The 14,129-nt window shown below is 41.1% G+C and overlaps 1 protein-coding gene across 3 annotated transcripts in view; it reads right to left on the reverse strand.

The window, feature by feature from the left end:
- Positions 1-14,129, reverse strand: part of GUCY2F (guanylate cyclase 2F, retinal) — a 134,986-nt gene that overhangs the window by 26,667 nt on the left and 94,190 nt on the right. For all 3 annotated transcript variants that reach the window (XM_077478987.1, XM_077478978.1, XM_077478997.1), the window contains exons 11-15: positions 13,552-13,701; positions 10,847-10,995; positions 6,858-7,021; positions 4,457-4,649; positions 17-191 (exon numbers count right to left, since the gene is read on the reverse strand). In XM_077478987.1, coding sequence (XP_077335113.1) covers positions 17-191; positions 4,457-4,649; positions 6,858-7,021; positions 10,847-10,995; positions 13,552-13,701 — 831 coding nt within the window. The remainder of the gene's footprint in view (positions 1-16; positions 192-4,456; positions 4,650-6,857; positions 7,022-10,846; positions 10,996-13,551; positions 13,702-14,129) is intronic.

Consider the following 14,129-nt stretch of genomic DNA (forward strand, 5'->3'; position numbering starts at 1 on the left):
TGAGAAATTACTTTACCTGAATGGAGGCCAATACGTATCCTAACAGGGACATCAGGCATATGTCTCATTTTGAAAGATCCTACAGTGCTTAAGATATCCAGGGACATGTTAGCAATCTCTGCTGCATGCCTGTTCCCATTCCTCTTAGGAAGGCCTGATGCGACCATATAGGCATCTCCTATTGTTTCTACCTGTCATTACAAAATCCATACAGAACATCATATACTAGTCAACAAGATGTAAAAGGAGCACCTAATATGTATACAATTATTCTCTCCTTTTTTACAAAATGTACAGTTTAAAACATCATCTTAACATACAGTATGTTCATGGGTCTTTTTTTTATTGTGCCCAATGTGTTAAACTAAAATAGTCTAAAGGTTTAATTCTACTTTAAAGGGAATACTTTTCATAGATAAAAAAGCAGGTGGTTTAGCTTATGCCCTGGGACAAAAGAGGGTAAATTTGCCAAACAGGGATACAAAAAGTAATAAAAACATTATAGGGGATTTAACTCTTCCGCATTCTAAAACTGAAAAGATGAACAGATAGACAATAGATCAGTGCTTCCCAAACTTTATAAATTGTATAATATCTGAACCTGCATTGTCTGGAATCTAAATGTTACAATATGTACCTTTAATCTACGCTACCAAAACACTGCTTTTAGCTGTACAAGATAGCATTGCTAAATCTCATTTTGTGCATTATTCCCTGATAATTCATCATCATAGGTATTCCCTTAATTTCCATCCCTTAGCTGTGCCCTATCATGCAATCCAGTATGTGGTCCAACAGGTGCACTAGCTTGCCTAAATTGGCTCTAAAACAAAACGCAAGTGTGGGGGTTCATTCAACAATAACTAACTGTGTGCATATTCTCTTCCAATTAGTTCACCTGGTTCCAAGTACTAAGCCTGGCCTGACCATGGGGAATATAGATGTGCCTGATAAATGGTGCACATCCCACGAAAGTGAAATATATTGCCCCTTGATCACATGCAGATGGCAAAACGGAAATTCAAGTTTCCAGATATGTGCAAGCAGCATATCGAAATCTATGTATTATAAAATAATGCACTAGTTACTATTATGAACATAATTGTTAAGTAGAATATTAATAGGATGTAAATTAAACTTATTTATTTTTGTTACTCATTTTAATTAAATATTCCTAAGCTTAAATAGGTAAATAATTAAGTAGGAAACAATATCTAACTTTAGAATTGCATGACAACTTTGTAAAATAACCTGATTGCTTGTTCTTAAGCCTTAAAAGTATGTAAGCTCAATAACGGGTTATATTGATTGCGTAACCTTTTTGAATTAACATGTACATTACATTGACCATTAAATCAGAGTATGGTATCACAAGATTGATGGCCCAGAAAACCAGCACACCAAAGTAGCTAGCTCACCCCTAAGTATAGAGTTATCTGGACCCTACAAGCAGCAGTTATGGCATTGTGCATATGTGCTCGGGTTGTTTTTCCAAATTTAGTACAAAGTATCTGGATAAACAGATGCCCCATTTAAATGATTTGTGCTGTGTTAAACTAAACAACCTAAAAGAACAGGACTCTGGATCCCAAGCCACTCTTTACACTTGAGTGTAGTATATTTAGGTGATTTTGAGTCTTTTTTTATTTATTTTTTGTACATTTCTTTTTTTACGATTAACTGTTTTTTATTGTTCATAAAAACATATAAATGAGCAGAAAGTTGACACTGTATTATGCAAACTTCGGCCTGATAACAGCAGGGCCAGTGTATATCCAACAGTATTAAACCGTAACATAAGTAGTAAGGAATCGGTAGTGGCTCAACATGGAAACCAGCTGGCATCGGATAGGATCCGCTAAAGTTCGCATCAGGGTCCAGCAAAGAGAAAGAAGATAGTAGGAAGGAGAAAGGTGGGGGGGTGGGGGGATGGTAAGGCTCCACCATCATCTCAGGGTGGGTCCTCTCTGCTATGCCATTTTTCCCAGACCTTGTCATGTGTTTCTAGTCTATTTTGCAATCTGGTTGTCATTTTTTCCATCAGCTCTATGTCTTTCACTCTGGTGTATAGGTCTGCCTGGGAGGGTGGGGTATGTAGTTTCCAATGGAGGGCAACCAGGCACCTTGCGGCCATAAGAATGTGTCTAAGCAGTTTTTTGGAGTGTTTGGGAATCTGTGGGGGTGAAATTCCCAGAAGGAATAGTTTTGGGGTCCTGGGTACCTGTGTCTCTAAAAGTCGGGACAGTAAAGCCTGCGTTTCCATCCAGAAGGGATGTTATCTTGGAGCAAGTCCAGTATATATGATATAGGGTTCCTTTGGCTTCTTGACAGCGCCAGCACCTGTCTGAGCTGGAGGGATAAATAGCGTGGAGAACATCTGGCGTCAGGTACCAAAAGTAGAGGATTTTATAGGCATTCTCCTTATAGTGTGCCATAAGAGCTTTTGGCTGCCTTAGACCAGACCGTCTGCCACATCGCCTCTGGGATCTCTTCCCCTAAGGCTGCTTTCACACTGGGGCGGTATTCAGGCGTTACAGCGCTAAAAATAGCGCCTGTGTAGCGCCTGAAAAAGACCGGCCCCTTTCACTCCAGTGTGAAAGCCGGAGGGCTTTCACACTGGGGCGGTGCGCTGGCAGGACAGTGAAAAAAGTCCTGCTAGCCGCATCTTTGGAGCGGTGAAGGAGCGGTGTATTCACCGCTCCTAAACCGCTCCTACCCATTGAAATCAATGGGACAGCGCGGCAATACTGCCGGCGGGTTTAACCCTTTTTCGCCCGCTAGCGGGGGTTAAAACCACCCCGCTAGCGCCCACAGACCGCCGCTAAAACGACGGTAAAGCGCCGCTAAAAATAGCGGCGCTTTACCGCCGACGCCCGCACCGCCCCAGTGTGAAAGCAGCCTAATACTTTTTCCCAACGCAGCATGTATGCAGGTTTGCCCTGTGTAGGGAAGGGGTATGCATTTAGTAACTGGTAAATATCTGAGATTATACCTCAGCGAGATGATCCCTCCAGCACTATACTCTCAAATGGCATGGGCGCTGAATTTTTGTACATTTCTAAAGCTGTATTAACACAGTAACAGACAGCCGCTGTGGAGTTTTACCTTTTCGGCAACTGTACTTTCCCAATTGCAATAAGGGACACCTTATTGCGTGCAATTCAGCACATCACACACAACTTCCTTTTTTTTTGTACACACTTTATTTGAAGTGTGTAAAAGTACACTTCATTCATATTGATGTACAGTAGCGGAATGCTCTACATGCTGCACAGTGCCATGTGATTCTGTATAGTATGTTGTAATAAAATGCAGCATGTCTACATTTTACGAAAGTTCCGGACTGAGTTGCTGTGTAAATGGGACATAGAAAACAATCATTTTCTGTGTATCCTTGCGGTGACAGGCTTTTTACAATGCAGTACTTTGTGTGAACTGGCACTAAGCGTAGTGTCACACGGGAGCTGCTTTGGGCCTGTTTTTGGCTACACAGACTTTAATTATGGGAGTACCTAAATATGTTTATAATATGAGATAAAAAAAACCCACACTATTAATAGTGAAAAAAGAAAAACAATTGCCACACCAATAAGATCCATATAACTAGAATCCAGGGCCATGACGCATATCGCCCAATATGCTTTCTCAAAGGCTGGAATTGGACGTCATCTTGCTGAGATTTTTTGTATAGTGGATGGCCCTTTTACTCTTTCTGTGAGTGTGAGCGTATTATTAAAAAAATGTTTTAATAAAAATCATTGTTTTTTTGTTTTGCACAAAACGATTATTTTTTATTACTTTTATATTGGAGAGATTGATGACCAGTATGAAGAATGTCCCTGGATGCAAGCTATGATACATCTTTATATTAATAACCACCTGTTATTAGTGGGGTCCATCAAACCAGGTGAGAGGACACCCAGAGAGGAGCTTTGGTGGTGAGCAGATCGGCGCTATCTACGCACATGGAAGAAATTTGTTGCACTAGCTGAACATTGTTGTTACATGAAGATTGGATGGTGTATGGTATTATTATCCTTTTGGAAAAATTGCACTATATACACAGTGCTTCACTCATTCTTATAGATAAAAATATTCATACCGCACATTTGTGCACACTCCCATTGAAGTCAATAGGGGCAAATAGCACTCCAGTAGCTCATGTAACTTCATTTGAGCTTCAGGTGTTGAACTACAGACACCAGAATGGGATTGACTTGTTGAGCAATTTGGAGCTTCAAACTACAAAACACCCAGATGTGAATGGGGATAAATCAAGCTCATATTCTCTAGGCATTCTTCTCCGGCTATAAAAATGGTATCAAAGTGTTACAAATGTTCTTTTTGCTCAAACATAATATAAAAAATGATTGGTGATTGATCGTGTTTAAAGTGATCTGAAATGTATCAAATTCCCTGCCATAGCTACAGTTATTATGGACAAGTCATAACTCACCTTATATACATCATGATTTCCTATGACCGCATCAAATAATGTGTACAGATCATTGAGAAGGTCGACTACCTCTATGGGCTCACTCATGGCTGATATCGTGGTAAAACCCACTATATCACTGAAATATAGGGTAACTTCATCGAACTCTTCAGGCTCTACTGTGCAGCCTGTTTTCAGTGCGTCTGCCACAGATCTGAAAACCAAGCAGTAGAAAGAAGGCATGTCATGAATAATATTGAGAACTGCATATTGTAATATAACATTTCTGCTGGAAATATGTAGTACATGCTTTCAAAATGAAACACTTATGCCGTGTACACACGACCGGACTTTTCGAGGGACTAGGTCCGACAGACTTTCGACAGAGTTCTGACGGAGTTCTGACAGAGTTCTGACGGACTTTCCGAATGAACGGACTTGGCCACACACAATCACACCAAAGTCTGACGGATTCTAACGTGATGACGTACGACCGGACTAGAATAAGGAAGTTCATAGCCAGTAGCCAATAGCTGCCCTAGCGTCGCTGTTTGTCCGTCGGACTAACATACAGACGAGCGTATTTTTCGATAGGAACTGGATCCGGCGGAGTTCCGGCGGAAAAATTTGAAACATGTTCCATTTCTAAAGTCTGTCGGATTTTTGCAAATCAAAAGTCTGCTGCAGCCCACACACGATCGAATAGTCCACTGGAATCGTTCCGTCGGAGCTTTGATGTCGAAAAGTCCGCTCGTGTGTACAGGGCATTAGGTCGCGTACACACGAGAGGATTGTCCGTCCAACTTAGTCCGCTGAAACGTGTTTCAGCGGACAGTCCACTCGTGTGTGGGCTTCAGCGGACTTTTTCAGCGGACAGTCTGGCGGACTAAGTCTTTCAGAATTTCCGTAATATTGTCCGTCCAACTTTGGTTTCAGCGGATAGTCCGCTCGTGAGTAGGCTAGTTGGACGGACTAAGTATGGCGCATGCTCAGAAAGGATTTACACAGCCGAAGGTTGCATTGCAGGGTATTGGACGTCGTATTTCTAGTCCCGTCGTACGTGCTGTACACGTCATCGTGCAAGCTTTCAGCGGACTGTCTGTTCATCGTGTGTGGTCAAGTCCGTTCATTCAAAAGTAGGACGGACTGTCTGTCGGATTGTCTGACGGACTTAGTTGGACGGAAAATCCTATTGTGTGTACGCGGCCTTAGAATTATCATGTTTATTTATTTTCCCCACATATCACAGTGATTTTTTAGCACTGCTGGAGAAAAGTTTTATCTGCTTAAGATGCTAATTTATCACGGCGATGTACTGTGATAAGCAGCAGTGACATATAACTGTGATGTGAGAAGAAAAGACTGGAGAGAAATAAAGGCTTTTTAAGGATGTGCAGAGGCATCTTTGGGAGGAAACCTATGATCTCAATAGATAGAGTCAAAGGTTATACTTCCCACATAGGTGAATTGAAAATAAAACGCATTGAAAGCTGCTTACATACCAGTATTAATATAATAAAGCTTGTAAGAGGCAATTTTTTTTGCACAGTAAAAAAAAAAAAATATGATTGCTTTTCAAACTTTTTCACTGAAAACAGTTATGCACTTCTTCTCTCAGCACACTGCAATGCATGTTAGTGCAATGCATGTTAGTGCAATGCATGTCTGCTAGCAAGGTGCATTGGGATGCTATTCAAAATGAATGACCCCACACTTCACCAACACAACTGATGTGTTTTGTGATAATGCCCGCGTTACCATCAAGCAAAAGTGTGAACCAAGCCTAGCCTCTGCCTTCATTAGGACTAATTTACATCTATGCATTGTGGTAACACACAGATTATTACATGCATTACTGCAATGCACGGCAACACACAATGCATATGTTCATGCATTGTAGTGCCATTCATTTTGAATAGGACCTTAATGCACTAAGGCAACATACATGTGTTGCAATCCACCATAGTGCATTCTCCAATATTTTCAATGTTTTGATGCTGTCCTTTTTTCATCCATCTGTTGATAGATAAAAAATGTACGATGAAAGCGTCAATGTAAAAAGGGGTCTAAAACTTAGTAAATTTGGTTTGGCAGTTGCATGCCTCCAAAATATTTTTCTCTGTGTGCCATTCTTTTTGATTCATCTGTGCACAAAAATTCAGTCCTATAGGTGATAATGAATTCCCCCAGATGGTCAAGGGAGGAGCTACATGCTGCAAAGCACCCTATGAATGCTTGACAGTATGGGCAATCCTGCAGGTATGCCTGATTATTTGTAAAGTGGTAGCTTCCTGGCTCTCGGTTTTTCACCAAAAAAGGTATTTATCGCCAAGTCTTCCTCGGTAATAAATCTAAGGGGGCTTTTCTCGATCTTTATCACAGTGATAAGGTACTTTTGTGCAATATAAATGAAACCACTCACGGAGGTAACATTTGTGTTAAGAGCTTTTCAGTTTTCTGTTTTTCTATCTCCAGTTCTTCTGTTCTTTCACGTATTAAATCTTCTAGGTTACTTGAATATTGCTCCAACATGCGCAGCATGGAATCAATAATGTTTGTTTTCTTTCCTTTATTGATGTTTTTGAACTGTGTTGTTCAGGAACAAAGAAAAAATAGGTATTTAACTAAGCCGTCAAGATCTGAAGTGACAACATGTAATATGCAATCCATTTTCAATTAAATGTAGAAAGCAAGAACTAAAATTTCTGAATTTATTCCACCTGGCCCTCTAGGCCATTGATGGCGAACCTTGGCACCCCAGATGTTTTGGAACTACATTTCCCATGATGCTCATGCACTCTGCAGTGTAGTTTGAGCATCATGGGAAATGTAGTTCCAAAACAACTGGGGTGCCAAGGTTCGCCATCACTGCTCTAGGCCAACTGTCTTGTACGACTCTTCTAACCTCAGTTGGAATAGGAGGATACTGGTTGGAGTTACCAGGCATGCAGAAGCTGGGGACAGGGAGGCATGACAGGAGTACCTAAAGATGACATATATGGGATTTCTACTGTAGAAATGTTGAAGAGGTTGAAACATTTAGTGGGGAAAACTGTCATTGTTATAAACACTACTCCTAGTGAAGATAACATTAGCCTAGATTTAGAGAAAACAGAACAGACCCCACCAGTTAGCCTCAAACCAATTCTCAACACTGCACATGAACCCAAGCCCAAATCCCTTTATCCTGGGGAGATGTTAAAGAGACTCAGAAAAGGGGATTGGGATGTTCCTTGTCCTTTATGAAGGGAAGGTGGGTCTCCTGTAATAGCAGTGAGGGCAGAGACAGCAGGAGATCTCAACTGTTGAGAAAATTGCTAAAGAGGCAGGAGAATATCATGCTGTGATAGACCTGGCTAATGTTTTCTTTTCGATTTTGATAGACCCAGAGTGTCAAGACCAGTTTGCTATGGTGTGGGACGACTGCCAGTACACTTTCACCGTGCTTCCTGAAGACTATGTTCATTCTCCAAAGATTTGTCATGGACTGATTACCCAAGATTTAAGTACCCTGAATTTGAAAGTCACTGTGTTTCACTACATTGATGACATCATGAGCACTGGGACGAAAGAAGATGTAAATGAAGCACTGCACCTGCTGATAAAGCACATGGAGAACAGAGGGTGTGCTATCAACAAAGATAAAGTCCAAGGACCTGCCACAGAGGTGAAATTCCTGGTAATGATGTGGACTGGGCTGCAGAGGAAAATTCCAGAGACAGTTGTGCAAACTATCCAGTCGCTGTTGCCCCCTAATACCAAAGAGGAGGCACAGAAGTTCATTGGAGTTGTGGGATTCTGTAGATTGTGCATCCCACATCTTGGAGTGATCCTGAGTTCTCATGGGGTTCAGAGCAGCGGACCACATTCCTTATTGCTGTAGCACTAATCCCCGAAGGAGCTGCTGGTTTTATTCTGGCTTTTTTCTAGTTATTTTGAGGGGACAGCAAATTGACATGGTTATACAAGCTTTACACTCACTAATTTACATTGTAGAAAAGTGTAATTTCTTCAGTGTCGAAAGATATAATAAAACATTTACAAAAATGTGATGGGTGTACTCACTTTTGTGAGAAACTGTTTCTGTCAGCCTTGATTTATGTTCCTAATATTGTAATAGTTTTGTATTGTAACATGGGGGACCATTAACTCTCATGGTAAATGCGTTTTCAGTGATCCAAGCCAAGCCAAGTCAGAAATTATATTTTAGGGCATGGTAGCCCATTTTTATTAAAACAGGAAAAATAAAAGTCTGTAACAAAGGTTTCCCACACAGGGGTTCTTCTCCAGCAAATGGAAAGAACAGAAAATGCTAGCCCATCTGGCTCTCTGTAGCAGTACTTCTGCACTTTTTATCCTGGTCACACAGATCACAGGATTCCTCAATGTAGACGGCATTACCTTAGCACCCACAGCTCCGTTCTGGCCTTAATCCTCATGTCGTTGCACTGCCTCTTGCAGTCACACATTCTGGCTGCCTCCTGCAACCTCTCTGACTCCTGGAGACCTCCTGTCTTTATGGGTGTGGAGCAATCTCCAACTGGGAGCCATGAGGTCTTCCCATACCCTCATTATAAGTGCTGTGCTCACCTGAGCACACACCCCGCTGGTAATTTACAAAGTCTGGACACAGGGTTGGAGATCCGTCCCACCCAAAACACTGTGGAATCCCCAAACCACAGAGCCCCATGACCGAATACCAAAACCGAATACCAAAAACTGGAGAAAGCAGTTTTCTCCAGTCCACATTTATGCTCTGTAGCCTTGCTCCAAGCAAATGTGCATACCCTGTGTCACCAAATCTATCAATTTTACCTTGACAGCATCTCCTATTGTCACAGTATGTACAGCATTTTGTATAGTAAAAGCACATTTACACACTACAGAGGTCTCAGCTTCCCTGCTTATACCACAAAGTAACCTTGCTAGATAGATGCAAGCAAAACAACAATCAACTGGTCTAAGTTGGCTTTATTACCCTTGGATCAGGGGGTCATCCCTTTAACGGCATCCCTTTGTCCAGTACCAGTGGTGACCTAATTTAAATACATGGGGATAGTAATCTCTGCACAAATCTCTGCTTAAATATCTTCCCCTTGCTAATGTAATTTCTGGACAAGATTAAACTATGAACCAAGTTATGTCTCTCTCTGGCAGGAAGGGCCAATCTGGTCAAAATGATTGTGATGCCCCAACTTCTCTATCATCTTCATAACTCCCCAGTGGTTATCCCGCTAAAATAATTTCTGTGTGGTCAAAAAAAAATTCTGGTTTCTGGCCCAACTGCAGAAGCCAAAGGATAGGGGATGTGCAGTAGGGTTCCCAGCTGATAAGGGATGATGATTAGAGCTGTTTTATATGCTAATTCTGGTGAGTGTATAGTTTGGGTGGAGGCTCACGTTCACTGGACTTCTTTCACTAGTTTTAGTGGATCTTGCTGGATGTTATATATCACTGGTTGATTCTATATTCTGGTGAGCATCTAGCACTCTAGAAATATCCACATTGGATGAACTTTCGTCACACATTGTGATCACATTCTGCATTAATACAGCTGTTTTCTGGACTTTTAGTGAACTTTCTGTATCAGGTTAATTTATTAAGCGTGCACTAAATATTGTTTTTCCTATTCACAACAGTGGTAGCTGGTGTTTTTTTTTGGGGGGGGTGGCAAAGAACCACCCCCCGCTGTCAGCCGGTTACCCCATCTAGGTTATGGGTGGGAAGCGCTCCTATTGGCGACAGACAGCAGCTTTAATCATATCTCCTCCTCCCCTGCATCATGGTGGCTTCTGCCGTGTGTCACTTCCCTCCTCCTCCTAGGCATCCAATAGGACCACCTATCCTTTCAACCAATCGGGTGATGGGTCTCAGGACCTGCTTCCTGATTGGCTGGGAGGAGGAATATTCATTCGCTATTGTCACACAAATGAGTGGGCTCGGAGCGCAGTGCTCTGCACCCCGAGCCCACCCTTTTTTGAAGCCTATTAGCTCCTCTGGCTCTAATCACGTGTGTCTAAAAAAAACACCCCCCCCCCCCATTGAAATCCATGCATCCGGCACCATCCATGTAGATTAGGAGGTCAGACGCATGGATGGGGGGGGCGGCGCCCAGTGCACCCCTAATGGACGGGCCACCACTGATTTAAAAGGGTTTGTACAGTCACCCTGTGTGCTAGCTGCTACTATCTGGTGTGCTCGCTTTATACTCTGCACATATAGGAATTTGTCATTTTTGTTTCTTTGGGGAAAAAGAACAAAGTTTCACTTTTACCCATCAGCTAAATCAGACAGGAGATTTCATTAGGTACCAACAAATTCACTTTGAAATCACAGGCAATTGTCCTACCGCTTCTTTTGATTGAGACATGCTCAGCTATGCTCATATAGCTTCAGATACAGACAACTTACTTGATCAAATATTTCATCAAAAGAAGGACGTCTGTCTGGTACTTCATTCCAGCACTGTTTCATGAGTACAATACACTCCATAGGAGCATGATCAGGAGAGACCACTGGGCGGCACAAAGGAGGAGGTTTTCTAAGCTTTGGGATGATTTCTAAAAAATTTAATAAAATGTTAAAACACTCACTTGGTTCCACATTAATACTCTCTAAATATTATATACCGTACATAAACAAGCTAAACATCATGGAGGTTGCTGTGATAGTAGGCTAAGCAATGCAGGTTATGCCGCGTACACACGATCGAATTGTCTGGCGTACTTAGTCCGACATACAATCCGGCGGATAGTCTGGCGGACTTTCTAGGGAACGGACTTGGCGACACACGGACACACAGAAAGTCCGACGTTCGCTTGCGCGATGACGTACAGCGCGCACGACGGGACTAGAAAAAGGAAGTTCAATAGCCAGTAGCCAATAGCTTCCTTTTTTGTACTTGCTTCTGAGCATGCGTCATTCTTAGTCCGCCGTACTAGCATACTGACGAACGTATTGTCCGCTGAAACCCAAGTCCGATGGGAAGATTGGAGTGCAAAAATACTTTCTTAGTCCGCCGGACTTCACGCTGGAAAAGTCAGCTGAAGCCCACACACGATCGAATTGTCCGCTGAAATGCGTTTCGGCAGACTAAGTACGCCGGACAATCTGATCGTGTGTACGCGGCATTAGACTTCCCCTTATCCAGGTACTTTGGATGTTTCTGGTGATTTTAAATGATCTATGTAGTTCTTAGTGGTGAAACAATATCAGTTGTCTCTTCCTAGTCTGGATGAAGATCCAAAAATTAGCCAGAATCTGAAATCCTACCCCTCCTAACAATAAAGCAACAAACATCAGCTTGAGCCAAATTTTTGCAGTAGCAGTAGTTTACCTAAACAGTGGCAGAGATTGTTTTGCAGTTAGGAATTACCACTTAAAGAAAAATTACAAAGGTCTTCGGTCAATTTTATTTTCATTTTTTTAAAGGATATTCATTTTAGATTGTTGTACATATCTGTTTTGTTATATGCATCCAATATTTGTTTTACAAATAAATATTAAAAAAATGACAAGGGATTCCCAAACCACTATGGGTTAGCTAAGGAAAAGAACATCAAACAATGCTTGCTTGGCAGCTCCCTGATCACTCTGGTCCATCTGGTAAGGGATGAGTCACTGCTGTCATGAAAACAAATATTTTGAAAAACTTTATTTTTATTTTTATGCCCTGCCAATAACAAAGCACATGACTTCAAAAATGATTCTGGGAAGTGCTAAAGTGGATTTAGGAAAATAGTTTCAGTTTTGCTTTGTGTGCCCAGTAATTAGTACATATATAAAAGTCACATATAACGATTTTGATTGATACCTCATTATTTCCTTATCAGTTTTATTTAAAAACTGCAAGCAAATAACACTATAATATCAAAATACATCTAAAACATTTAGTATTAAAAATCATCAGTGTTATAAAATATACACAGTAAATAAGCAAACGCATAAATTATATTCTTATTTTCATTTTTCATTTGCAGGTGTTCTATTACAGATATTTTATATACAGATATTACAGATATAACTACTATAAGCCCACATACACACGGTGGGAGATTTTGCCAACCAAATCCGTCGGATTTTGCCCGTCGGATTTAGTCCAACGGATTGTGTCCGAAACTGTTGCATACACACGGTTGGGCCAAGTTGGCGAAAAATCCGATCTTTCAGAACGTGATGACGTAATTTCGTTATGATGGGACTAAATTCAGGCTAGTAGCCAATAGCTTTGATGTAGGAATTTGATCTGAGCATGCGTGGCACTTGGTCCGATCAACGATCGGATTAGGTCCGGCCGGCCCAGTTGGTCGGGAAATATTTCCAACATGTTGGAAAATTGGGTCGGACGGAGATTCGGACAGAATCAGTCCGATGCATACCACACACAGTCGAATTATCTGACGACACGGTCCGATAAGACTCATTCCGACAGATTCTCCGACCGTGTGTACAAGGGCTTAGAGACTATACACCTAAATTCTAGAAGCCAGGACATGACATATCAGTGTCAACTTTAAGGTGAGGCTATAAAGGCGATATAATACTTTTATCCACATCAGTCAGGTTTTCTTCTTCATACATATATACAATATATATGTATATATTTGCTTTGGATATTAGATGTATATTTTTCACTGATCTGGTTTTTATATACAAGCCTTATTTTATAACACATGTTATGTACTTTATAACATTTAAACACATAGGGGGTTATTTACTAAAGGAAAATCCACTTTGCACAGCAATTGCACTTGAAAGTAAAGTCGCTGTAGATCCGAGAGGGACATGCAAGGAAAATAAAAAAAACAGCATTTTAGCTTGCACATGATTGGATGATAAAATCAGCAGAACTTCCACTCATTTCAGATCTACCCCTTAGATTTAGAGCGACTGCACTTCCAAGTGCACTTTCAGTAAATAACCCCCATAGCGCAGAGCTTTATTGAATTAACATCCTTAGTAATCATTAAAACAGAGTACATAAAAGATCATTGGTGAACTTTTGCAAATAATTTTTTTGTGAGTCAATTAGATATTATTATCACAAAATAATGGAAGTAACTATGGCAAACGGATATTTATGCTCATTGACATCTTTCTTGGGATGGTTCTCTTACCTTCTGGAGTTTGTTCCAATGTGCAAAATGGAGGTCCACGTACCACAACCTCCTGCATGATAATGGAAAAGCTATAAACATCTCCAGCAAATGTACCATGCACTGCTGCATGTGGATCTCTCAGTAATTCTGGTGCTGTCCATAGCAACTCTGAGTAAAAAAAAACAGGGACGATTATTCGTTTAGTAATAGCTCAGAATCAATACTTACTGAAGATATACTATTTTTCCTTTTAAAAACATCACTCTCCAGATTTGGCAGCTGTTAAATTAATCTGCTGTAATATGTGGCTATACACCAAGCTTTCAATAGCATTAGGGAGTCAACAAATCCCCACAGATATCTATGGAGTCGGAGCTCAGGCACCCAAAGTAACCTCAATTCTTCTCTAACTGTTGTCTTATCTCTAGCCTTGAAGCAGGACTGATAGCAGTATTAAACATAAAAAGAAAAACATAACATATTGCAGCTCACCAATGTCTAAATGTGGTGGCTGCATTCGTTTTCTTCTTATAGGCTTTTATCCTTTATTTTTGCCTGGTGGTCCTGCCAGTTTATCCTGCAGTAACAACGGAGAC

Source organism: Lithobates pipiens, unplaced genomic scaffold (assembly GCF_037356315.1).
Source record: "Lithobates pipiens isolate NorthernLeopardFrog02 unplaced genomic scaffold, aLitPip1_a1.2 Scaffold_1, whole genome shotgun sequence".
In the NCBI taxonomy this organism is placed as follows: Eukaryota; Metazoa; Chordata; class Amphibia; order Anura; family Ranidae; genus Lithobates; species Lithobates pipiens.